At 44.0% G+C, this 26,998-nt stretch overlaps 1 protein-coding gene across 1 annotated transcript in view; it reads left to right on the top strand.

Moving 5' to 3' along the window:
- Positions 1-23,118, top strand: part of LOC306916762 (thyrotropin-releasing hormone-degrading ectoenzyme-like) — a gene marked incomplete at its 3' end in the record, with an annotated part of 40,932 nt that extends 17,814 nt beyond the window's left edge. Inside the window, exons 4-6 of the mRNA XM_079494776.1 lie at positions 8,063-8,304; positions 22,137-22,413; positions 22,909-23,118. Of these exons, the coding sequence (XP_079350902.1) occupies positions 8,063-8,304; positions 22,137-22,413; positions 22,909-23,118 (729 nt within the window). The remainder of the gene's footprint in view (positions 1-8,062; positions 8,305-22,136; positions 22,414-22,908) is intronic.
- Between the last annotated feature and the right edge of the window lie 3,880 nt (positions 23,119-26,998).

Genomic DNA, 26,998 nt, shown 5'->3' with positions numbered 1-26,998 from the left:
ACCAGACTCCCACGCACCAGACTCCCAGCACCAGGGGCACTAATGAAGTGCCTGGTGCTGAGAATCTGGTGCAACGCACAGGTCCAGGAGTGGTGGATTATAATGGCCCTCCTAAAGACCTCACCGAGGGTTTTTGGGCTTCCTCCTCACGGAGGATGCAGGCTGGGCACTAACCCTTACTGCAGTGCCCACCCGGGGGCCGTCTACATTCCGGCTGCCCTCCGGGCGTCACCAGACTATACCTGGTTGTCACGTAGTCTATTCCTATGAGTCAGAATAACTATAACAAAAAAATGCATTGCATGGATGCACCTGGGACGTATCCCAAGGTCATCAGGGTTTCGGGTCTTCCAACATCATACCCCTCACTCAGGTGACCCAGCCGGGGTGATCAAGTCCCGTCCCAATAGCTACCCTCGATCAGTCCCATTAGGGGCAAGACATGGCCACACAATCCGTTGCTCCCGAACTACTCTACCGGGACTGGGAGGATCAGCAATCTGGCGCGTGGGTTGACTCCTGTCCGGGCCCCTCCTACGTCTCACCAGGACCTGTGCGTTGCACCAGACTCCCAGTGGTGGTGGATTATAATGGCCCTCCTAAAGGCGCATATATATATATCTTTTTAATATTTTACAATCGGTAAAATATATATATACAGTATATATTTTTTTAATTCTTTATTTACCCAGGGAAGTAGCTGGAAGGTGCTCATTTTCAGCAACGCCCTGCACATAGAAACACACAGACAGACACATTAAAACCTGGGAGCTGACCAGTACAACCAGTCTTATACTGTTGGCCACTAAGCAGCTCCAGGGGGAGCAGTTGGGGGTTCAGTGCCTTGCTCAAGGGCACTTCAGCGGTGTTGGGTGAGTGATGACAATCACTTCCCCACCCAGATTTTTCCTGCCTGTCCGGGAATCGAACCGGCAACCTTTCGGCAACAAGGGCGCTCCTCTAACCCTTAGGCCACCGCTGCCGCTGGTAAAATATACCCGTGTTTAGTAATGGTGTGACGACTTAGGTTTGTGTTCTAGGGTTAATTATTCTATCCATTGCGTTTTTGATTGATCAAATAATCGAGAAGAGCTTTTTCATAATTGTAAAAAAAAATCGTCAGTCTGTAAAGTTAGAAAGACATCTATTCTGTACCAAGCAGCCGTCAATACACAAAAACAAACAACATACACAATGCATAGACATATGACACATACATTGACAATCCTAAGAGCTGTAATTAGTTCCCTGGACCCTGGTATATACATCCCTTCTACAAGTTTGAGGAAATAGCAGCTATGTTGGAAGACAAACACTTATGAATCGCTGCTTGATGGAAACATGACACCACGTGGAAATCTGACATCGTCCCAAATCACCACATAGACAGAATGCACTGGCCTGCTGCTATAGACAGAATGCACTGGCCTGCTGCTGACACTCAAACAAAAACTGAGAAATCAATTCTGAATTCTCCTCCAACTCCTGGCTGCTCTCGGATTGTTTGCAGCCATGCTAGCTATCGACATTCCACACACCTGAACTACCCCTGCTGTGCACTCGGCACTGTGTGGGGGATTCTGAGTTGTTGTTTGTAAAAGATGTGACTGTGTTGTATTTGTGTTGATCTTTTGTTGCCAGTGTTGACGTTTTGGCAACATAAGTGCATCACAGTGTCAAATGTGTTTAGTGTGAGTGAGAGTGCTTTTTTTTTTTTCTCAAAATAAAAAAGTGTGTGTGCGTGCGCGTGCAATGTGTGTTTGTATACACAGTGTACAGGGCAGACAATAAATAGATTTAAGTGGATGAAAACACTGCCCCTGTCTCCCACAGGTTTAACATAGTGTGTTAGCCTCAGGGAGGACACACACACACACACACACACACACACACACACACACACACACACACACACACACACACACACACACACACACACACACATATATTTTCACCTCATTTAAAGCTGTACTGTGTATCTTTCCTGTTCTACCCCAGATTTGAACGGGGGTCTCCTGTGCAAGTGCTGATTGTATTTACTTACCACTCAGCTAATAGGGCTATATATGGAGCGTGTCTTGAGTGTACAGGGTTTGATGAGGTCAGATCAACATATGGAATGTCAGAACAGGTCAGGTCCATATATGGAGATCTAAGGGTGGCAGTGTCTTGAGATTTTTTGGGCATGTTGAGAAATCTAGGAGCGGCTGCACTAATAACTTTGGGGCAGGTCCGTCTAGAATTTAAATGGACAGGCAACAGTCAAAAGGGATACATCGAAGAGGAAGGATGGATCAACATATGGAAAGTCAGAACAGGTCAGCTCCATATATGGAGATCTAAGGGTTTGAGGTTTGAGGTGAAATGCTGGCCAACATTAATGACATCAGGGATCTCCATAATATATGGGCTTAATATTGATGACATCACGTGATGTCACAAGCCATGACCATATATGGGGCGTGACCAACTGACTGACGGGAAATGCATGATTTCATAGTTAATTCACCCTTTGTCAAGTCCCGCCCATGGTTGTGCCCCTCTTCGCACCCATTGGTTGCTGTTTCGTGGTTGGACAAAAATCCTTTCTCTCCATCCACTGCCATTGAAATGACATGTTTTTCAGTTGCTTTGTATTGATATTCTGTGCGTTCAATTCTTATTTTAAACTTGGTGTCAGTAAAAATGAACATCACAGGTGCAGCATGGTGACTGGGCATATCATGTTTGTTTATAGTTTTTTTTCCAAAAATGATGTTATAGCAAATTCAACATAAACAAGGCGGAACCAGGGCGGAACAAGTCGGAAAGAGCCTGCTGGTTAGTCAGTCAGGGACCAATCAGAGGTCTGACAAAGGGTGAATTGCGACCTGCGGTCAGCCACACATAGGGACACACATTGCTGGGCATTGGAGTGGCTGCATCAGTGTTGTTTTTGGCAGCAAATTTTGGTTTTGGTCTCGAATAGTTTTGAATACCGGTAGTTTTCATTTAGTTTCAGTCACATTTTAGTCACCTGGAATGTTTTAGTCTAGTTTTAGTCAACTAAATATCATAAGATTTTAGTCGACTGAATCTACAGTTGATTTAGTCGACTAAAATGTATTTTGGCGGACCTTGATGCGGTTGTAATGACTGTCTTTACATTTGCTGAAAATAGCCGATCTACAAGCTCACAACGCGTCGCACTGCGACGCGTTGTGAGCTTGTAGATCGGCTATTTTCAGCATGCAACAAATTGTAAAATTACGTCACTTCCTAACATTTTAGTCTAGTTTTTATTTTTATTTGTTGACGAAATTGTCAATATATTTAGTCTTAGTCACCGTAGTTTAGTTTTCATTTAGTTTCCATTTAGTTTTCATCAGTGGAAAAAGGTAGTCGACGAACATTTTTCGTCTTAGTTTTAGTCGACGAAAACAACACTGGGCTGCACCCTATGGTTGCTCCATGCACTCAAAAGGGGGATATTCACTTGCAACCCCATACACATTGGTCAGCGACCCAAACATGGGTCCCGACCCACTGTTTGGTAAACACACGTTCCCATGGATCCAATGGAGTTTTTTATTTAGTCACAAGCTCCAAACTGTGACGAATTACCCCCTTTGCTCTGTGTGGGGTTTTTCTCTCCCCCCCAGCTCATTCACACTGGATTAAAGCCAAGTCTGAAATTCCCTTCAATTCAGTCGCATGAAGCATCTTCGGTTACGACAGTAGTTCTCAATATTATTTTCTGGATCAGGGCCCATCTGAAAAAAAATGGAGAGCCTTGGCAGGCTACCCATCTGACCACTTATACCACTTAGACCTCATAAAACCTATCTATCTATCTCTATCTCTATCTCTATCTATCTAATCATTAAAATTTAGAATCACTGGGTTAAGATTTTCATGAATAATGCAGACCTAGGCTGTCACATATTCAATTGAAGGTTTGTCAGAGGGTGGTCATAATATTAATAACCATCCACAAGCGCTAGAGACCCGGCAATTGACAGCAGAGGACAGTCTTAATTGTCACAGCATGGGGTGAACAGTGCTTTCGATGACAATTTGAGAAGATTTATATTCATAAATAGAAGTTGAGGACCTCATGTGCTAGGCTGGCATACTGCTGAGGGGCGGCAGTGGCTCAGGAGGAGGTAGAGCGGCCGTCTTGGAATCTGAAGGTTCCAGGTTTGAACCCCGGCTCCTCCTGGCTATATGTCGAAGTGTCCTTGAGCATGACACCCCTATAAACTGCTCCTGATGAGCAGGTGCGTGCGTGCATGCGTGTGCGTGTGCGTGTGCGTGTGTGTGTGAAATGCATTGTAAAGTGATTCAGATAAAAAAGCTATATAAATGCAATTAAGACATGATTTGCTCAACATCCTTGCATGGTGTCAGGTAGTTCACAACAAGCACTATTACGGTTTGGCAATTATTTGTATGCTCATCACACAGTGACTGACTATCTTTCAACAAAACAGAACGTGGGGAACATAACATCATTAAATAGCAAAAACGAAATGATATATACAGTAGCTACATGCAGAGGAAATCTTGAAAAAACAAGAGGGTGGCCGCACACGCCAATAGCCAGAGTGCCAATCTTTTATTTGGACAGCAGGTAAGACAAAAATGAATCCAACGTTTCGGCGGTTAAGCCTTCATCCCTGATGAAGGCTTAAGTTACAGTTACAGTTTTCTCCCGTGTGCCGGCACCGCTACAAGGACTTTGGTGTGCGTTAGCTTTTTGTACACAATATAGCTACATGCAGCCATAAGACGGGGCCAAGCGATACAAAAAACATCCCACCCGTGTGAACTGAGCGGTGCCGGCTGCTCAACAACACGGCTGGCTGGCTGCAGTAGTGTGAATGGCCCTTTTAGGCTGCTCAACAGTGCCACTTTAGGCCACCCAGCAGTATTGCAGCGAAACTCTGCAACATGGTAGACTAGAGGGCCACGCCAAATGGTGACGCTATAATTTGACCGTCGGCAATGAAACTTCGATACAGAAATGAGTCTCCTCATGCCGAACAAGTTTCGTGCTCTTACTTTTGACCTCTAACCTTTAGATCACCCCGCCATTTTGAATTGTATGAAAAACAGTTTTGAGATTCCCGCTTGGAACGCTGTGGGTGCTGGCGGCGTGTTTCCTCCTCCGCGTCATCAGTGCCCATACCCGAGGCAGGGTTGGCGAAAGGGCCTTTCTGTGTGGAGTTTGCATGTTCTCCCCATGTCCCCTAGGGTAGGTGGTGGTACCCTCACAAAAAACATGCAATAATCCTGGTCTCTAAACTGCCTCCCCCTGGCCAGCCGGGGCGCCCGATGGAGGGGAAAGGAACTGGTTGGAATAACGTGTTCCTTCCACGCGCTACGTCCAACCAGAGAAACTCCCCCCTGTCAGGTGTAAAGGAGCAACTTGGGCATGAAGGAAGCATGAGTTCAAGTCCGTTGCTCTCCCCATGTCCCCCATATGGGGACTAGGCTGGCAGAGGGTGTGTAGAGCCCAGGATCACATTAGATAATTGACAGGGGTGAAAAATAAGTTACAAAATCATGGGGGAAAAATTATACAAAAAAAAAGAAACAGTTGAAATCTATCTCCTCCCAGGATCTTTGATCAAAATGCACGAAAATGTCTGCAGGTGAACTTTGGACCTATACGGACAAAAAATCGGAAGTACATAAGTGAAAAAATGCTTATGAAACGTTACATTATGGTAGAGGTAGAGGGTCATGCAAAAGAGCACTGAAATCTGTCTTACTCCAATTGGCAGTTTTCATTTTTAAACAATTGCTATAGCTATTTGGCCATTTGGTTTCTTCTCTACCACACTGTAATCATTACAGTGTGGTAGAGAAGAAACCAAATGGCCAAACATTACAGTGTAATGTTTCATAAACATGTGAAGAAGACTGCAATTTTCATTGGCTCACAAAACCTTCATTTTTAAACTTAAAAACAAAAGCCCAACAATTTCGTTAGATATTGGTCCAAAGTTTTGTGTCGAACTTTAATTTGTGCATTTTGATTACAAATCCCCAGGAGTAGATATAGCTTTGAACTGTTTTTCATATAATTCGAAATGGTGGGCGATCAAAGGGTGAAGGGTCACAGGTCATAGGTCCCCCATACCACATGTGTTCCTTGTGAGGAGACTCATACAGTATGTGTATTGTGCATTTCGTAAAAAACTACGACTTGGCCTGGAGGGCCGACAGAAGAAATTATTCATAACACAATAGTGGGTGATCTAAAGGTCAGAGGTCAAAAGTCAGAATACGAGAGTTGTTCGACATGAGGAGACTCATATGTGTATTGAAGTGTTATTGCTGACCGTCAGGCGGTTTATGAGCTATGCCTGTTCAAAGTTAGCATTTTCAATTGAGTGCTATAGCACCACCCTTTGGCCAATGGTTGTGGGCTTTGCGTCTTCACCGTTTGGCATAGTTTGGCAAAGTTTTGCGAGAACCGACTGCACGGTGAAGCCAGAACTGCACTATTTGGCGGAAGGAGAAGAAACAAAAAACATACAGTACAAATACAATAAGGGACCATAGGCCCTTTGGGCTTGGCCCCTCAATAACACTTAAAGCATATCACTTAAAATGTGAAGAGTGTAAAACCAGTCACAGCATCACAAGTAGCAAAAATAGCAGATCTACAAGCTCAAATTGCATCACAATGTAATGCATTTTGAGCTTGTAGAGTTTGCTATCTTAGAATTTAAATCCTGACAAGTAACAGTTTTGGACATAATGCGGATGCCAACCGGATGCGGATGCCAACCTGACAGCGACTAAGTTTGCTTAATCAAATAACCCTTAACACACAAAATCCAAATCTGATCCCGTCGGATATAGGGATTAAACATTTTGAACTCTTGGGCCCAGGACTTCAGCCATGGCTGCCTGCCTGGCTCTCTCTCTGCCTCTCTGCTGAATGAACACGTACACTGACTCACAATGTAGGCTAACAGAGAGACCATCATCTACCATCAATTATCCAAACGCACCTGCACAATATAGGCTACACAGCGACCATTCATTCACGCTGTCCTCGCGGGTCGTTCATTACAACAATGTACTGCACTTGGTGCGGCCGACCTCTTCTCAATAACATTCTACCAAAACACTACTCTATAGGCCTACCGGGGGTTCTCAACCTGTGGGTTGGGACCCTCATGGGGGTCCCACAAGGGAGGCATACTTTGGTTCGACATATCATTGGTTCGAAGGAGCATTGGTCCGACTGGATTATGGTTGGTGAGGGGTGCGTTAAAACGACCGGATTAAGGTTGGTGAGGGGTGCGTTAAAATGACCGGATTAAGGTTGGTGAGGGGTGCGTTAAAACGACCGGATTAAGGTTGGTGAGGGGTGCGTTAAAACGACCGGATTAAGGTTGGTGAGGGGTGCGTTAAAACGACCGGATTAAGGTTGGTGAGGGGTGCGTTACGGGTTGGGAGAGGGTTAAGGTTAGGTTTAGGTGTGCTGCCCTGTGGGAGGTTATAGGGTTAGGGTTTGAGATAGGTTGTCGTTATCGGACCAATGGTATGTCGGACAAAACGCATGCACCCGTCCCACAAGACAGTGTAGTGACAATTTAATGACTTTTAAGACCTTTCTAATGCCTATTAAAGAAGGCAAAAAAAATACCATTATAGTCTACTTGACAGCCCATAGAGCCCCATTGTGAACCCGGACATGTTGAGTACACCAAGGTGTTATGTTAGAAATGTTGAGTGTGGGTCCCCAGCATTTAGAAACTGCCAGATGCTAACTTGCATATGTTGAACAATTTTTATAATTGGCATATGTGACCATACCATTAACAACCTATAGAAGGCAAAATGTCGTGATTTATGTAGCATGATGTGATGTGTCAAACTAGTGGGTTTTCAATTCATGATGCTGAATCCATTCCAAGCATTAGTTTAGCCCCTCCTATAAACAGCTATAGTGTTAATGTAAAAAAAACTGCTAGAATCTGCCTCAGGTCTTAATGGGTTAATTCATAATCTTTCTCTCTCTCTCTCTCTCTCTCTCTCTCTCTCTCTCTCTCTCTCGCAGATCGAGCGCGTGTCCGTCTTCTCGGACTCTACCAATAGCAGGTCCGGCAACAAAGCAGGGGGCGGGGCTGTGCGTGTCCAGCGCCACTTCCCCTATCTGCCCAATCAGATGCACGTGATCGTCCTGCAGCGGGAGCTGCGTCCAATGAGATCGTACCGAGTCAACATCAGCTTTGAGGCGGTGATCGAGGACGAGCTTCTGGGATTCTTCAAGAGCACATACACAATGAATGGAGAGAAGAGGTATGCACGCACATACACAATGAATGGAGAGAAGAGGTACGCACGCACATACACAATGAATGGAGAGAAGAGGTATGCACGCACATACACAATGAATGGAGAGAAGAGGTACACACGCACATACACAATGCATAGGGAGGAGAGGTATGCACGCACATACACAATGAATGGAGAGAAGAGGTACGCACGCACACACGCACATACACAATGCATGGAGAGGAGAGGTACGCACGCACATACACAATGCATGGAGAGGAGAGGTACGCACGCACATACACAATGCATGGAGAGGAGAGGTACGCACGCACATACACAATGCATGGAGAGGAGAGGTACGCACGCACATACACAATGCATGGAGAGGAGAGGTACGCACGCACATACACAATGCATGGAGAGAAGAGGTACGCACGCACATACACAATGCATGGAGAGGAGAGGTACGCACGCACATACACAATGAATGGAGAGAAGAGGTACGCACGCACATACACAATGAATGGAGAGAAGAGGTACGCACGCACATACACAATGAATGGAGAGAAGAGGTACGCACGCACACACGCTAGGCATGTAACGATATATCGTATATCGATATATATCGATATTAATCCCGACGATATGAATCTATTCATTGAAATAAAAAATCGCGATTTTTATTTTTTATTTTTTATGCTCCTCTAGGAAGGCAATTATGTTTCTGCACTGTCAAAAGTAATGCTACTTCTTTTGCAATGTAGTTCAATAAAAAATCTTAGGGGGGAAGATAAATTATATAAAATTAAAACGGTAATTTCTCATTAAAATATATTTTTTTTTTAATATCGTGAAAAATCGTATCGTGAACCTCATATCGTGATACGAATCGTATCGTGAGTTGAGTGAATCGTTACATGCCTAACACACGCACATACACAATGAATGGAGAGAAGAGGTACGCACGCACACACGTATAATGAATGGAGAGATGAGGTACACATGCACGCCCGCGCGTGTGAGAATGCTTTTTTTTATTTTTTTAAGAAAAACGTGCGTGCGTGTTTGTATACACAGTGTACAGGGCAAACAATAAATAGATTTAAGTGGATGAAAACACTGCCCCTGTCTCCCACAGGTTTAACATAGTGTGTTAGCCTCAGGGAGGACACACACACACACACACACACACACACTACATTTTGTGTCTGCATCTTTTCTTCATCTCTCCACTGTACAGTGTGTGTGTGTGTGTGTGTGTGTGTTTGCGTGTGTGCAGGTGTGCGTGCACGTGTGTTAAAAAACGTATTTGCTGAAGTGTAAGAGTAACGAATTCCTAATTGTCTGATCCTTGACTGATGCACGTTTCAGCCTGTCGATATAATAGGATTGTGGCTCTGCACAGCGGGGGGGGGGGGGGGGGGGGATCAGTGACCACACAGACAAGGCTAGTGCCTGAGAGGGTAGATCGGATCATGATAAACATTTAATCCTCTGTAATCTAACTTGCACGGTCATTAAAATGTCACTAGCCTAACTGTAACGGATGCGACTGGCCAAGAGTACCAGTTTTAAGTGATTCGGTACGCGGTCGCCGGTCGGTACTGACGTGATTGGGTCGTACTCGGTACCAATAAAAGTACCCGAAATCAGTGCTCAACCCTAATTTTAATGTTAATATAATAATGTGACGTCATGTGACTTCATCAGGGATGTAAGACGCCCTCAGGTGTCTTACTGGTAGTATATTGATCCAAGCCGGAACGCAATCGAATGATTGTTTAAATAAACCTGACCACTTAACTAAGATCTAGCCTCGGAAACCCAGACATTTTTATTTCCAGGGAGAGAAAAAAGGTCTGGGGGACAGAGTCCACTTCAATTCGGCATACAGTAGGGCCCTTTTTGAAACTAGCTCCTCGCCACTCGCCCTACACACTTCCACTCGGTTTGAGCATAGATATATAAATAATAGAGACGACACTGGGATTCCCCTCCCATCCAGTGCCGTCTCTATGATTTATATATGTATGCTCAAACCAAGTGGAAGTGTGTAGGGCGAGTGGCAAGGAGCTAGTTTCAAAAAGGGGGTAGTAGCGCAAACGTCGGTCCCTCTCTGCTGATTTCTGATCGTCTGCACCTTTGTTAAATTGACGCAGACACGTACGTACACACACACACACACTCCTCTTTCTCTTGCTGTCGCTCTAATTAATTAGTCTCATGTCCTGCAGCTGTGCCTAGTTCCTCCCGGCGGGCGCTGCCGGGAGCTCCCTATATTATATTATGCCACAGAAAGCATAGGTGAGTTCCAGTCTACTTAACATCTGACCACTTAACATGAAAGCCACGTGCACGCTTTCAAGTCAATGTTTCAAGGCCCCCTGTTGAATACCCCCGTAGAGGGCTTTAAGTGGTAAACAGCCAGGCTTAAGATGGCATCAGACATCAGTCCATTCATTAACCCATTCTGAGCGGGAACCCCTTTTGATGTTTTAAGTATTATGTTATAATTTAGCTATTGAAAAATAGAAGATCTACAAGCTCATAGCGCGGCACCGAGTGCCGCACTATGAGCTTGTAGATCTGCTATTTTTGAAAAATCGTGAAAATGTGGCGCAAATCTTTGAATATATATTCTTTGAACTCAAATCTTTGCTTCTGGGAGGGGTCCCTGGAACGATATATTTTCAGATGGGGGTCGGCGGCTAATTACATATAATCTTGGGGATCCTTGACATGAAAATGTTTGAGAACGACTGACATAGAAACATGGTTTTTCAGAAACCCAGGATTTAGAAGACATTTGTAGAATCGTTCCTAGGTCGAAATGGGTTAACTGGGTTAACATCACATTGCATTACCCTGAAAATATCCAATGAATAAATCTGATGTAGTCATATCAACCCGTCGTGTGAGGTGAATGGTAAATGGTGTATTTATCTAAGTGGTGCCTTTTATCCAAAGTGTTTTACAATCTGCATTTCATTCACACACAATTAATCCACACATTCAGTGTGTTGCTTCAAGGACACTTTAGCGTCCGCTGGTTGGTTCGGTCGGGTGTTTTTGACGCACACACACTCACTCTCTTTCTCAGCTTGTCGTCGTCATTCTTTACCTATCCTTCTTACCATTCTTTTCTTTCTCTCTCTCTCTACCTTCCCTCATTCATTCTCTCTCTCTCTCTCTCTCTCTCTCTCTCTCTCTCTCTCTCTCTCTCTCTCTCCCCTCCATTCTCTGTCCATTCTCTCTTATATCACTTCATCACTAATCCCGTGTTCAGATGAAGAGATGTCACCAATCAATACTACATTACAGCCGCCTGTGTGCGTGTGCGTACGTGCGTGTGTGTGCGTGCAGTAAATGCTCTTTCTTCACTATTTTCATGAATCCAAACTGTGTGCATGTGTGTGCAGCTGGTAAATGCTCTTTCTTCACTATTTTCATAAATCCAAACTGTGTGCATGCGTGTGTGTGTGTGTGTGTGCACGTGTGTGCATGTTCATTGCACATAATGAATATATAATGATGGCTGCAGACAAATCCATTCATTTCTCAATCTGATCTTTAGGACCGACTGTCCACACCGTTATTAAATCAGACCTTATTATTTGCGAGTGATCGGATGGGATTTGTGCATCCATCCACACATTATTTTCATTTTAGTTTACTCTTTTTTTTGTTTGCAATTTAGTCATGTCAACTCATTTCTCCCCTGCACACATGCTGTGTTGACGCTGCTGTTGTATCCTACTGACTCACCTGCCAGTGAGCAGCCATTCCACGTCCTCCTCCTGCCCAACACCCCCTGCTGACAGGCGGCTGCCCCCAGTCCAGCCCGTCCTCCTCCTGCCCAACACCCCCTGCTGACAGGCGGCTGCCCCCAGTCCACGTCCTCCTCCTGCCCAACACCCCCTGCTGACAGGCAGCTGCCCCCAGTCCAGCCCGTATTCCACGTCCTCCTCCTGCCCAACACCCCCTGCTGACAGGCGGCTGCCCCCAGTCCAGCCCAACACCCCCTGCTGACAGGCGGCTGCCCCCAGTCCAGCCCGTATTGACCATTTGCAGACCGTGGCCATGTTGCCAACAGAGTTTGGAAGCACTCGTTTTCAGTAAAGCAAACTGACCATAGGACGTACCGGGCATATTCCCGGTGGGCCGCGGCCCCTCTTTTTGACAGGCAGGCAGGCCAATAGGCGGCAGGCCACCAGGAAAAGTCCGGGCATGCTGCCATTCTGCCAGTGCCATCATGATAATTTCACTGTACTTGTAGCAGTGAGTGACAAATAAACCATCTTCTATCTTGAATCCTTTTGCCAGCATTCTTGTGAGAGCAACAAAGGGTCGTGTAGTTGTCTGTTGGTTTGTATCATTTATGTTGTTCTGTACAAGTGGTGGTATTAGGGCTTGTTTGTTTGTGTGTGCCTCGACGGAGCGGGCAGTATCGTTTCTGCTATCTGTGCGCTGGTTGTGGTGGGCTGGTCTGGGCCAAATTCGTGCTAAATTTTTGTCCCAGTCCAGCCCTGCCTGCTGCCTCTTGCATTATGTGCTAATTCAAAACAGGTGGTTCACAGGTCAGTTGAGTGATATCTAACAAGCACTCCCCCCCCCCCCCCCCACACATTTTGGTGGTCAAATGCGGAAGTGCAACCGAGCGCTCAATGTTAAAGCCCAGCTGCACGGGGTTTCCTCGTCATGAATCCACGGATCCGCCTGTAGTCCCTCCTCTTACCACTAGGGCCCAGTGCTTCAACATTGGAGAGCCTCACCGGCCCCTTGGGTAGCACCTTTTGCCATTAACTTATATGGTAAGATGGCCGTGGTCTGCATATGGAGAATAGGAGTACTGTATGTGCAATTGTGCAGTGACAAATAACACCCTCCACGCCCGGCTTCCCTCCCCTGAACACGGGCCAATGGGCTATATTGAACGCACGCCATTTTGGAAAGAACTTGGGCCACTTCACTTCCCTACTTCCTTCACAGGTGTTACCGATGGTACAGAATCTACTAATGAAGGCTCCATTCTGGTCAAACTGAGTCAGGGAGCGGCTAGAGAATGCCAGGCCCAGGAAATAAATCCCAATTTTTTCCCATAGACATTTCAAAAAGTATTTATTTAAATACCTTTTTAAGCGTCGTACGAAGCCAACTCGAGTCGTGACAAATCATGACAACAAACACAATATTTTGGACCAAACAAATAATTACAAAGAAGAAAAACAACAAAAAAATGACACCTGCTGTTTTTTTTCTTCTTTCTAATTATTTGTTCGGCCCAAATCTTTTTGTTTGTTATCATGATTTGTCACAACTCGAGTTGGCTTTGTACGAGGCTTAAAAGGTCTTTAAATAAATACCTTTTGAAATGTCTATGAGGAAAATGAACGCGGAATCATTTCCTGGGCCCTGGTAGGGGGCGGGACTGCGACGCTCCATGTTGGCTCACTGGAAACACCAGTGGGTCTCAGAGTGTCCTTCAGTGGGTTCCAAATGGCCCCGTACCGTTCCACTTTGACAAGCATTTGGAATTGTAAGATTTGAGGCATTACATTTAGTTTGACTAGGTTTCCCAGATACACATTGCGGGAAAAAAAGCAGATCGACAGGCTGACAATGTCTCGTGTTGCGCGGCGTTGTGAGCTTGTTGATCAGCTATTTTGACCATGTTCAAGCGTCCTTCAATTATCTGATAATTTGGCCAATGTTTGACTAGTTTTTATAGTATATTGTTGATTTATTTTAATGCAGTAATGGTATTTTTTAATTTGGATTAAAAAAGGTCCTTTGTGACTTTACTGTCATCTGGGGACCAACATCAAACCACAGGTTGAGAACCACTGTTCTACGCAACCATAAACGTCTCAATCTTTTCCGTGACGAGCACCAATGAGGTTCTATTTTTAGAATATCGTTTGTTTGATTTTCACGGCACACTGATTTAATTGTCACTTTAACCTGTGCAGCTGCTACAGTGATTCCACAAGTCACTGTACGTCCTTTCTCTTTTGTTTGGACTGTGTTGCAGTGCTTATCATGTGGTTTGGTCGGATAGTAGAAAACTAGCTCTTTACTTTCAATTATTTCTTCTGAGGCTCTTCCCCAGACTTTGATCCAGCAGCCTGTTTAGTAGGTCTGGGATGTGCCTTTGGTTGTATTGTGATAGCAGTCATTTGAAAGTGGCTTTGTGTTGACTTTGAAGACATTTCTCGTAATATTAAGTTGAGCTGAGCTATTTTCAATTTTTTACTAATTGTTCTTGTTTGATTTGCTTATTGTAAACGGCTTACAGTTCATGAATTTTGCCAATAAATCTAATATACCTGGTGGTAAATTAGATTTTCCTGATGATTGATTGATTGAATGATTGATTGAATGATTGGTTTTTTTGTTCGTACGTTCGTTCGTTCGTTCATAATGATTGGAAAAAGTGCATTGAAACAAAGATCAATTTCTATTTTCAGGGAATCAAAAGACTATACTATACTGTATATGCTCCAATTGATCCAATGTAGTTATAATGAACTATACGTTGTTTTTATAGTCACAAGCTCTTGGAAAAACTCCACTATACCGATGGGTTTATCGATGTAGAAAAGAAATGGAACAGTCTTGAAATCACAACACTTCAGAAACTAGGTACACTGCGTAGTTCTCTCTGTTAGGCTACACTGTAGATCATAGTCTCCCTGTCTCTTGTACACACGCACACGCATGCACACACACACACACACACACACACACACACACACACACACACACGTGCACCACGACCGCACAACACATACTCCTGTGTGTAATACAACCTCCTGACTCAACAGTTTTGCCTTCAGTGACACTGCGTGCTGTTCTGAATACTAATTAGGGGTGTGTGTGGGTGTGGGTGTCGGTGTGTGTGTTGATTCAAACAGTGGAAAGAGAGAGTTACAGAATATTGCTGTCTTTTGTCTCCAGCCTCCACATACAGTTCGTGATTATGCAGTTCATGATGTTGTGCGTTTTCTCTCTGTTCATTTGGGTGATGATGTCACATCCTGCTCCCCGGTCGAGTGTCCACCATGTCGCCATAGAAACAGGAGGGTGTTGGTTTTGTGTTTGAATTATCTACGATTGGCTGTGTCAACATCCTGCCTACTCAGAAAGAACTGCAAACAGTTCTTTTAAGGTTTATGGCCCTCGTTTATCAACGCGATTTACACCCCAAAATGGGTGTACGCCAAAGTCACTGCATTGCATTGCAAATGAATATCTTAGCTGCTTCTCTTTTATCATCAGATAGTCTCAACCATGATTAAAACTAGCCGTAGTCAAAACAGCCTATATCTGCATGACTGCATCTAGTTTTCCATACCATCCTTGTATTATAGCGATAATAGGCCTATCTCACAGCCCGCTTTCCACGCCCACTTCCGGTAAATAGTGGTGTCTTTAACATGAGCATTTACACGTTTTTTTTCTCTGGAGAATCGAAGTACATTTTCTAATGTAAAAATGTGACAGACCAATATTATTATGAAGCAAACAAGATGGTAAATCAGGTCGAACAGATAGAACAAACCTTACCTTGAGAAAACAAAAGTTGTAGACTTCTTAAATTACCTCGGTTAACATGTAGTGTCTATGGAGTGACGTCACGCTATCACCACTAACCCCGAAAGGGGGCGTATTTAGGGGGGCGGGGAAATTCTGTGAGATAGGCTTATAGTGATATTGCACAGCTTGGGTTCCCCTTTCTGTAAAGACTTTGGGAAAATAAATCCACTTTGTGTGAATAAACTCTGTGCAGTTTATTGTATTTGTGGACTGTTGAGGACTATTACCTCATGTACACATACAGTACACATGTCATGTTCAGATGAATATGCTGTGTAAATAAATATTATTCTGATTATACAAACAGCATCACTTATTTAGAGGTTAAACCATAACAAATGTACATCCAACTACTCTTTTCATGTACCTCTCTCCCTGCTTTGCACTTATTGGACCCAATAACGAGAAACTTTAAACATGAATACCGGTATATTTCAAAATAGTATTTTCCCCAAGCAGCAAGTTAGCTGTCACACAAATTAATGCTACTTAGTCATGCAAAAGTAGCCTATAGCAAAAGATAAGCCTGTGATCTGTTTATTTACCGAAACCAAGAGAAACGGTGTTTCGTGTGTGGGTCTAGGTTTAATGAAACAAATGAAAATGATCAGAAATACCTTGCGTCTAATAAGAATCGCACCCGTGTGAAGTGAGGGGCGCTTTACCAACATCACATATTAAAAAGGGTATCTTTGAAAAACAAAAGGTCCCGCACACTGTCAGACACTTGCCAAAATGTTGCTCTTTATTAGGTCGACGTTTCGGTCAATTAGACCTTCACCAGGACAGACGGTCCTGATGAAGGCATTTTTTGTATGTCCATTTGCCCCTTTAGGAACCCTTGGTTATTACCATGACGTCCTATATGTACCCGACGTTACTATCGTAGATACATTTTCAATAGGGGTGTCAATTCGATTCGAATTAGAATCGCGATTCCCGCTATGAACGATTCAAAATCGATTCATAATTTCCAAAAAAATCGAACATGGTGTTTGTGTTATGAAATGTAAGCTTACCCTAATCACAGTAACCATCATGTCTTCAGTCATTTTCAAGTTACTGTAGTCAGTACTAGTCACTTCAGTTCAGCACAGCTGTATTGTATTGTAGTATTGAACCGAGAATCATTTTGAATAGAGAATAGTTTTGAATCTGGAAAACAAAATGCTTTAGAATTCGTTTTTGGATTGAGAATCGATTTTTAATCGAATCGTGACCCCAAGAATCGGAATCGAATCGTGGGACACCCAAATGTCAGAATTGATGAAAAAAAACCATCTACGGGACGAGAGTCTAAATCTTATTATTGATGTCCCAGATACAGAAAAGTATCCTGGAAGGAAGGATCCTGAAAGGGGCTACACACAAGCTAGCTACACACAAGCTAACACTATAACAAGATGCTATATCGATGCTGTGCTTTAGTGCTGGATAACTATAGTAGGCCTATAACTTTTCTGTATTTGGGACGTGGTCCCAAAATTAACAGGTGAGGGTCCCCGAAAGAGGGTAACAGAGTCATGGACTGTAAAAAGTGTATAGGCATACAGTATTATTGGGCTCATTAAATGGCAGATTTCATACTGGCCCGAGTGTTTAGAATACATTCCATATATACGTTGATGTGTCATGTTAAAAAAGACAATCAAAAAACAAGCTATGAAGCTAACACTGGTCCCTGAGCATAGCCGATCAAGCTAACAACAAAACTACATACTTACCACGGTGTTCCATTTGATTGTGCATCCGAAAACGACATGTTATGCCTCCAAAATCACTGTGAAATAGGATACACGTGCTGTGGAAGGGTTACATTTGGCAAAAATTACGTAAACAAGATGAAAATAAATTGCGGTCGCGACTAGTCCCCGTTGCTAACTCTGGATAAGTGACATACCGTCGTACGATGAGTGAACTGTAAGCTTGTCACTCAAAAGTCAGCCCAATGTAACCACGCCCCTCCAAGAGCCCCTGTATACTTTACTACTTTTAACATCACATTTTAAATAAATGGGACCATTAACCCATTTTATTTAGGCCTGATGTCGAAATAAATAAAGTCTTCTGAAAGAATATTATATTCAAAGATTTGTGCCACATGTTCACGATTTTTCAAAAATAGCAGACCTACAAGCTCGGTGGCACGCTATGAGCTTGTAGATCTGCTGTTTTTCAATAGCTAAAGTATAACATAATGCTTAGTTAAAACACAAACGGGTTCCCGTCCAGAATGGGTTAACTACTACAAACATATTATAATTCGTGAAATGAGACTTTAAACTGACCCAATGACAGCGTCACCACAGGCCATTATATGAACTTTCAGGAAGTCACGATTTCCTTAGTGGCTTCACAAAACGTCTTTCAGACTGCCCCCCTGCACTCGGTGCCGCGCTATGAGCTTGTAGATCTGCTATTTTTCAATAGCTAAAGTATAACATAATGCTTAAAACACCAAGAGGGGTTCCCGCCCTGGATGGGTTACTTAAAACATATTCAAGCGCATACTGTATGTATGAGATTATTTTGACCACAGGACTGTAGCGGGAGATCAGACGCCTATAAATAATCCCTGTGATAATATAACATTTAGATTTTGTCATAAATGGACATGCACGCCTATTTTATTTCCGAGTGACGACTGACAAGCATATAGCCTGCCTATATTTGCAATGGTATAGGCTCTGTTAGGTGCTTAATCATTTCCCCCATGCCATTTAAATAAGTGCTTTAACGGTCATTCAGATAAATTGCAGATCAGACCTTGGCGGATTGCTTATACGAGAGCATTTTCGGGAGTCGGGACCGGCGGGCGCCGCTGTTTACATCTTTTCATGGACAGTAGTAGTAGCCTTGCCGAGCCATGAGGCCCATAGGGCAGGAGCCTATCTCCTGTTTCTGTAGCGTGAGGCAGCTTGATGTACAAGTACACCCCCTGGACATGACGCTAGTATGTCGCAGGGACTTACCCCCAATCCAACCCTTTGATGCCGAGTGTCGAGCAGGGAGGCACTGGGTCCCATTTTTAGAGTCTTTGGTGTGACCCGGCCGGGGATTGAACCCCGACCTCCCAGTCTCAGGGCGGACACTCTAACCACAAGGCCACTGAGCTGTCCTGTTTCATGGACAGTGAGGTCTTCAAACTACAGTATGCTACTGTACGTCCTCTGGAGTTGTGTACAACCTGGTGGATAGAAACCACACGCTCTAAACCTGTGCAGGTGATCTTCACGCTGTGGATCTATAACCAATCCATCCACCCAGCAGCACACACCAGCCTTCGATCCATATGTTTATGCATTCATTCATCAATCAGTGATCACACCACAGACTTGCCAGGCTATCTGTCATTAACGTGGCGTCACTCACAGCAGTCCGACTCACGGTGGATCGCCTGCCCTACATGACTGATTTAACTGTCACACTTGTGTCTACCTGCACTATTCATATTACACATATTATTAATATACACACTATATCTCATTTTGACATGGCAATCCTGTAGTATTAGAGACCCAGTCATGATGCTGGCGGTAACTTCACCATTATGCCGATTATTATAGGGAATAAAACATTTACGTCAAGGGTAGTGGGGGATTTTTGGATTCATTACGTCACTAGCATCAAGGGCCATAAGAGGGTTAACTCCTTTGCTGCCCCTAGTGTTAGCCTGCTGTTACTGCAGATATGCCGCCCGTCCACCCCCACTATACGGAGCTTGTTGTCCTTCCGGGTTAAACAGGAAGGTGGGGGCCCCCGGGGGGAGTGCAACACCACTGGCATTAGCCCACAGCCTTTAGCTAGCGGTACAACCAGCTACATTTTTTCAGCGATGAGATACAAACTCACAAATTATTTACGATCGCCGGGTGCGTGGCGGCGCACCATGGACAGCTCTCGAACCTTTGGAGATACGGCGCTTTGAAAATGGGGTTATAATGGAGGCTCAACGGAGCTGGATTTAAAAATCGCATCGCTGGTGGTGAAGGAACCTCCACACGAGCAAGAGCTAAGCTAAAAGGTAAACAGACGGACGGCGCGTTCATATATGGATTAAACGGTTGTCTACGCTTATACACGTAGCTGGCATAGATAGGTCCCAATAAAATAATTAAGGTCATGGGTTATTTAATCCAGCCAGCGGGTGCGGGGGGGCGCCTCTAGGTCGTCTCCAACCAGCTTGCTGGGGATTAAAGGCCAGGATGGTGCGTGTCTGGTAGGCGAATGGCTTGGCCATACCAACGCACTCGCCGCATTGTTGCAAGGCGAGAATGCTGGGAGCTGTTGGGTTAGCTCTCTTAAGAGGGAAGAGAGCATTCCACCATGCACTGCATATGAATTATGTTCATTCAGTTCAATCTAATAAAGGCATAACAAAGATATCCCTCAATGGCTGTATATGCCAGTGAAACTGAGTTAAAGGCATATCTTGTACAATAACAAAGGTGGTGTTCTGTGACAATGGCGTCTAGCCATGTCTAGCTCATTAACGTCCATTGTATTGTATTATAAGGTAGAGTGGGGAAAGGGGGACCTATGTTTCCCTTCTTTATCTCATAGCACAAAATATCTTTGTAAAACTACCGGTATATAAAACGGTAGCCTCGGAAACCCAGACGTTTTTATTTCCAGGCAGAAAAAAAAAAGTCTGGGGCCGAGTCCACTTTTTCAATTCGGCATAGAGTAGCGCAAACGTCGTTCACTCTCTGCTGATTTCTGATCGTCTGCACCTTTGTTAAATTGACACACACACACGCACACCCGTACAGTGCGTACACACACACACACACACACACACACACACACACACACACTCCTCTCTCTCTCTGTCGCTCAAATTAATTAGTCTCATGTCTAGATTCTCCCGGCGGATCCTGCCGGGAGCTGCCTATGCCATAGAAAGCATAGGTGGACCCCAGGCTAATAAAACAGTGATAGGACCCTGTGGTGGCTGAGTTTATAGATTGCCAAATAAATATGTAGTATTATTGTGTACTTGTTGGCCTTCCATTCAATCATAATTATTAGTCACTAGTCAGCCACTTATTACTTTCACTCCACTACATTTCAAAGATAAATAATGTACGATTGACTGCACTATGTCTAGGAAGGGAAAAGGTACATTATCAATTAACCACTAACTGTATGTCAAATATAGTGAAAATGGCAGTTCTACAAGCTAACTACCCTTCATGATGCGGTGTGTAGTGAGCTTGTAGATCTGCTAGTATGCTGTTTATCCATTACTCTTCCTCTAGAAAACCAGTTGTGGAATTGCTTCGCCACTAAGCACACATAACAATGCATCATTTGGGAAATCCAACACACTACTTTGCATGCTTCCAACTTGCATATTTACAGTACAGTTTGCATCTGTATGATACTATGTTATTGCACAACATTTCACCAGAAATACATCACATTTTCCACATTTAACGGCCCCCCCCCCCCACACACACACACACACACACACACACACACACTGGGCACCTGGACGAGTGGCCGCAATATTTCTACTAGTATAAGTAAGTAGCCTTGCCGAGCCATGAGGCCCATATAGGGGCAGGAGCCTATCTCCTGTTTCTGTAGCGTGAGGCAGCTTGATGTACAAGTACACCCCCTGGACATGACGCTAGTATGTCGCAGGGACTTACCCCCAATCCAACCCTTGATGCTTTGTGTCAAGCAGGGAGGCACTGGGTCCCATTTTTTTTTTTAGAGTCTTTGGTATGACCCAGGCGGGGATTGAACCCCGACCTCCCAGTCACAGGGCGGACACTCTAACCACAAGGCCACTGAGCTGGTCTACTAGTATATATAATATATATTTTAGAATCTTAATGGCATCTTATTTCCATGCTGAAAATCCATTCTCAGAAGCGTGACGCGTTGCGAGATTGTAGATCTGCTATTTTCTGAGCGCAACACCAAACATAGAATGTAATTTAGTTCTCCTGGATCTCTTCTCCACTCATACCTTCCTAACATTGTTATGTAGTCATCATTATGTCGTTTTTGTCAGTGAAAAAACGTAGTCGGCGAATATTTCTCGTCATAGTTTTAGTCGACAGAATTAACACTGTTCTCTTCTCCCTGTGTGTGTTTCCAGGTACTTGGCAGTGACTCAGTTCAGTCCGGTTCATGTTCAGTCCGGTTCACTGTTCTCTTCTCCCTGTGCGTGTTTCCAGGTACTTGGTTCAGTCCGGTTCATGTTCGGTCCGGTTCATGTTCTCTTCCTCCTGTGTGTGTGTTTCCAGGTACTTGGCGGTGACTCAGTTCAGTCCGGTTCACGCCAGGAAGGCCTTTCCCTGCTTCGACGAGCCCGTCTACAAGGCCACCTTCTCCCTCTCCCTGCGGCACCAATCAGATTACATCTCCCTGTCCAACATGCCCGTCCACAGCTCCTCATTGGTCGACGAGGAGGGCTGGGTGACCGATCACTTTGCACGGACGCCTCGCATGTCCACGTACTACCTGGCCTGGGCCGTGTGCAACTTCACCTACAAAGAGACGCACACCGACTCCGGAGTTACTGTGAGTGTCGCGCACACACACGCACACATGCACACGTGCACACACACACACACACACGCGCACACACACACACACACACACACACACACTGACACAGTTTGGCCATTTTGTTGGTACTTTGTGCTCCTGCATCGTTCTTGAGTACATCCACGTATGTTAGTGTGGGACGTCCCTGTGATCGATGCCTATGTGTTGGTTCCCAGAGCACCAGAGTGCTGGCTGGCAGTTCTTGTTGCCTCTGTCAGTGTCCTGCTATAGTCTCATTCTCCTGTCTGCTGTTTTCTGGCTCACCCTTGGTAATCCCTCATACAGAGTATTGTTAGTAACATGTACAGTCTTGCTGATGACACACACACACACACACACACACACACACACACACACACACACACACACACACACACACTCATTTTCACACTATTCATGTCCACACAAAATACAACAAGAACACAAGTTTACATTTACCAAATCATGGCATACATTATGTCTTCATAGTACAATAGTCATATCCGGGGCAGGAATTTCACAGCGGCCACAGCGGCCATGGCCCCCGTTGCCCCTCTGTGTGGCCGTGTGGCCCTCGTTGCCCCTCTGTTTGGCCGTGTGGCCCTCGTTGCCCCTCTGTTTGGCCGTGTGGCCCTCGTTGCCCCTCTGTTTGGCCGTGTGGCCCTCGATAAAATGCCCCACGGCCACAGCGCTCCTTGATGCCCTGCCTGAACATCCCCAGCTGATTTCACCTTTTCTCCTCAGCACTATCTTCTGTCAATGTGTTTTTTAAGCACCAGGTGTCTGTGGTTGATATTGGAATTCCTTTAGGACAGCATCAAGTCAAACGTCTCTACGCTATGCATATAACCGCTAGTAGGTTTAATTTCAAGGCTGATATGAATCGTGCACTGCTTACAATGACGTGGAAGCCAAGTGATGGTAGAGAGAGAGAGAGAGAGATGAACCCATTGCAACCAACAAGGAATTTAGACTGTAGCCTACAGGAGTGTGTGGGAGTCACGAGTCCATGAGATTGACGTTATGTTCAAGGAATTGTAAGCAACAAAAAACATGAAAAGATTTGCAACAGGGTCCAAAACGTCCAATTGATTTCCAAGGTCTTTGTCCCGAGGACACAGCGTGTGTTTGTGTGTGCGTGCGTGCGTGCGTGCGTGCGTGCGTTTGTGTGCGAGAGAGATTATGAAAAATGGATGAAAACTTGTTGGCTGACAGTTGATTATGACACAATGTGTATTTGGCTAACCAAATTAATGATCAATAAAGTTAATCTTATATTATTATTTAGAAATACTATATTTAAAATTATGTAAAATTAACTATCATTACTGTAAGTCCTATCACAATTCATCTTGAGTGAGACCAAATTACTGTACAAATATTCGTCATTTTCATTACATTATTTTGTGAATGAAATTTTGTGAATAATGTAAGCATTATGTTATGCTTTAGCTATTGAAAAATAGCAGATCTACAAGCTCATAGCGCGCCACCGAGTGGCGCGCTACGAGCTTGTAGGTCTGCTGTTTTTGAAAAATTGAACGACTGACATAGAAACATAGCTTTTTCAGAAAACTGTCAAGACATTTATAGAATCGTTCCCAGGTCAAAATGGGTTCAATTTCATTGAACCCAATTTCATTGATTAATAATGAAGGTTAAATGCATGCATCATTTCTATGGACTTACAATCATTGTTTTTATCTGATGGCCTTTTGGCCTCTGTGCCCTCTGGTCTACATGGACTACACCAAAGGCCTCGACCCTAAAATGAAAACATTGGTACTAGCTGACAATTACAGCAGAGACAGCACAATATACTGCTTATGCTTCTAATGCTGCCTTAACCCATTTTGACCTGAGATCAGATTCTAAAAATGTCTTCTACATCCTGACAGTTTTCTGAAAAAGCTATGTTTCTATGTCAGTCGTTCTTCGATTTTTCAAAAATAGCAGACCTACAAGCTCAGTGCGCCACTCGGTGGCGCGCTATGAGCTTGTAGAGCTGCTATTTTTCAATAGCTAAAGCATAACATAATGCTAACACCAAAAGGGGTTCCCGACAACTAGAGGGGGGGGGGGGGGGTCCTAGGCTGCCAAATATAAAAACAAATAGTCTATACATGGTATGTAGAAGTGCTTGGTATTTAATAACCTTGGTCATAAAGGCTTCCTCGTTCAGCCGGGGCGCCTGATGGAGGGGAAAGGAACTGGTCGGAATAACGTGTTCCTTCCACGCGCTACGTCCCTTCAGGGAAATTCCCCCTGTCAGGTGAAAAGAAGCAGCTTGAACTCCTCATGCATAGGAGGCATGAGGTCTGTCCGCTGCCCCCCCCAGGTTGGCAGAGGAAGTGTAGCGCCCAGGATTACATTAGATAATTGGCACTGGGTGAAAAAACTGGGTTGCAAAATCATGGAATAAAAATTATAAGAAAAAAAAACAAAGGCTTCCTCGGCTAGGGTCCAATGTGAAGCAGTGTTTTTGGCAGCAAATTTTGATTTTAGTTTTAGTCAGTCTCTTGAATAGTTTTCATTTAGTTTTAGTCAGATTTTAGTCACCTGGAATGTGTCTGTGTTAGTCTAGTTTTAGTCGACTAAATCTACAGTTGATGTAGTCGACTAAAATGTATTTTGGCGGGCCTTGATGCAGTCGCAATGATTTTACACTTGCTGAAAATAGCTTGTAGATCTGCTATTTTCAGTATGCAACAAAGTGTAACATGACTTATAGTGGATCTCTTGTCCACTAGTCCCTTCCTAAGTTTTTTAGTCTAGTTTTTATTTGTTGACAAAATCGACATTATATTTTGTCTTAGTTTTAGTCATCATAGCTTAGTTTTAATTTAGTTTCCATTTAGTTTTTGTCAGTGGAATTAGTTTTAGTCGACGAAAACAACACTGAGGTGAAGGCTATCTCTTAATTCAGACACTTCTCTGGACCAGCCACAACAACATCTGGTGTATTCGCCCTCAAAGATGTCTGAATATCACCAAAGTGAAACATGGATGGAATGACACAGGAATATTTGTACATTCTCATGGAATTATGCACGACTTGTTGATATGTCCTTCGCTATGAGTTCCACTGTCGTGTCGTGTCGTGATGTGCTATGTGCAGTACATTCCTTTTTTATGAATAACAGCCCTTCAAGATATGAGACAGTGTTTCAGTGAGTGAACAAAAATAATGCCAGCTATGTCCATATTAAGTCCAGTGATATGCTCTAAAAGGGTGGAAAACACATTTCTAAGTAGTTTTAGTCCAGTCCAATTTACAATTTAGGCATTTAGCAGACGCTCCTAATCCAGAGCGATTTACGGTAAGCAGAAACAAAAAACATGGTCATACATCAAATACATAAACAGTCATCATGAATCATACGTAAGCTTAACTCACTCATTGCCACAGAACGCCTTTGGACGCCTCCCCCTTATGAACAGTGGAATATCTATCTAATGAAACTGTGCGTAAAGTGTGTACACTATAGTGTTATGTCTACATAAAGTGCTATTTAAGTTACATAAATTGAGCCTATGCATACGCCTGTAGGAGGTCGAGGTTAGGGCAAGTACTACGGCAAGTGCTATGGGCTAAGATGGAGTCTGAAGAGGTGGGTTTTCAGACTGCAGTGGGAAAATTGGGAGTGAGTCTGCAGTTCTGATTGCAATGGGAAGTGCATTCCATAGTTTTGGAGCCAGAAGGGAGAAGAGTTTGGGACGTGTGGAGCGTTGTCCCGGCGTTTTTAAGCGAAGGTACTTCCAGTTTCCCTGCGTCGGCTGATCTGAGTGCACGGGAGCGTTTGTAGGGTCCCATCAGACTTGCGAGATATGGGGGTGCCATACCTTTGGTTGCTTTTAATGCCAGCATCAGAGTTTTGTTGTCCAGTGTTGTTGGAGTTGTGGTGGTGTGCAGTGTTCGTTTAGACAGCACATTCTTATTTAGTTTTAGTCATAGTCCTTTGAATTGAAAATGTATTTAGTTGTAGTCGTAGTCATATTTTAGTCTTCTGACATTTTTTTGTTCTAGTCTACGTTTAGTTGACTAAATATCATAAGATTTTAGTCTAAATCTACAGTTGATTTTGTCGACAAAAGATTATTTTGGCAGGCCTTGATGGCGTCATAATGGCATATTTGCACTTGTTTGCATGCTGAAAACAGATCTACAAGCTCACAACACGGTGCACTGCGATGCATTGTGAGCTTGTAGATGATCTGCTATTTTCAGAGTGCAACCAATCATAAAATGACTTCTCCTCCACTAGTCCCTCACTAACAATTTAGTCTAGTTTTTATTTGTCGACGAAGCTGTCAATATATTTAGTCTTAGTTTTAGTCGTCATAGCTTTAGTTTTTATTTAGTTTTTTGATTCCTATTGATTCAGTATTCCTCCGTGAAAAAAGGTAGTCGACGTACATTTCCCGTCACAGTTTCAGTCGACGAAATGAACAGTGGTGCTGTGTAGTTCCACGAGGACAAGTCTGGCACCTGTAAGACCTGCTTTTTCCGAGGGACGCCCGGCCAGGTGGTCGGCAACGCTAGGCCTGTGTACTGTATGCTACAGTACACATTATGTCT

Source organism: Electrona antarctica (genome assembly GCF_951216825.1).
Source record: "Electrona antarctica genome assembly, chromosome: 23".
Classification (NCBI taxonomy): domain Eukaryota; kingdom Metazoa; phylum Chordata; class Actinopteri; order Myctophiformes; family Myctophidae; genus Electrona; species Electrona antarctica.
This window is presented reverse-complemented; position numbering and strand designations above follow the sequence as displayed.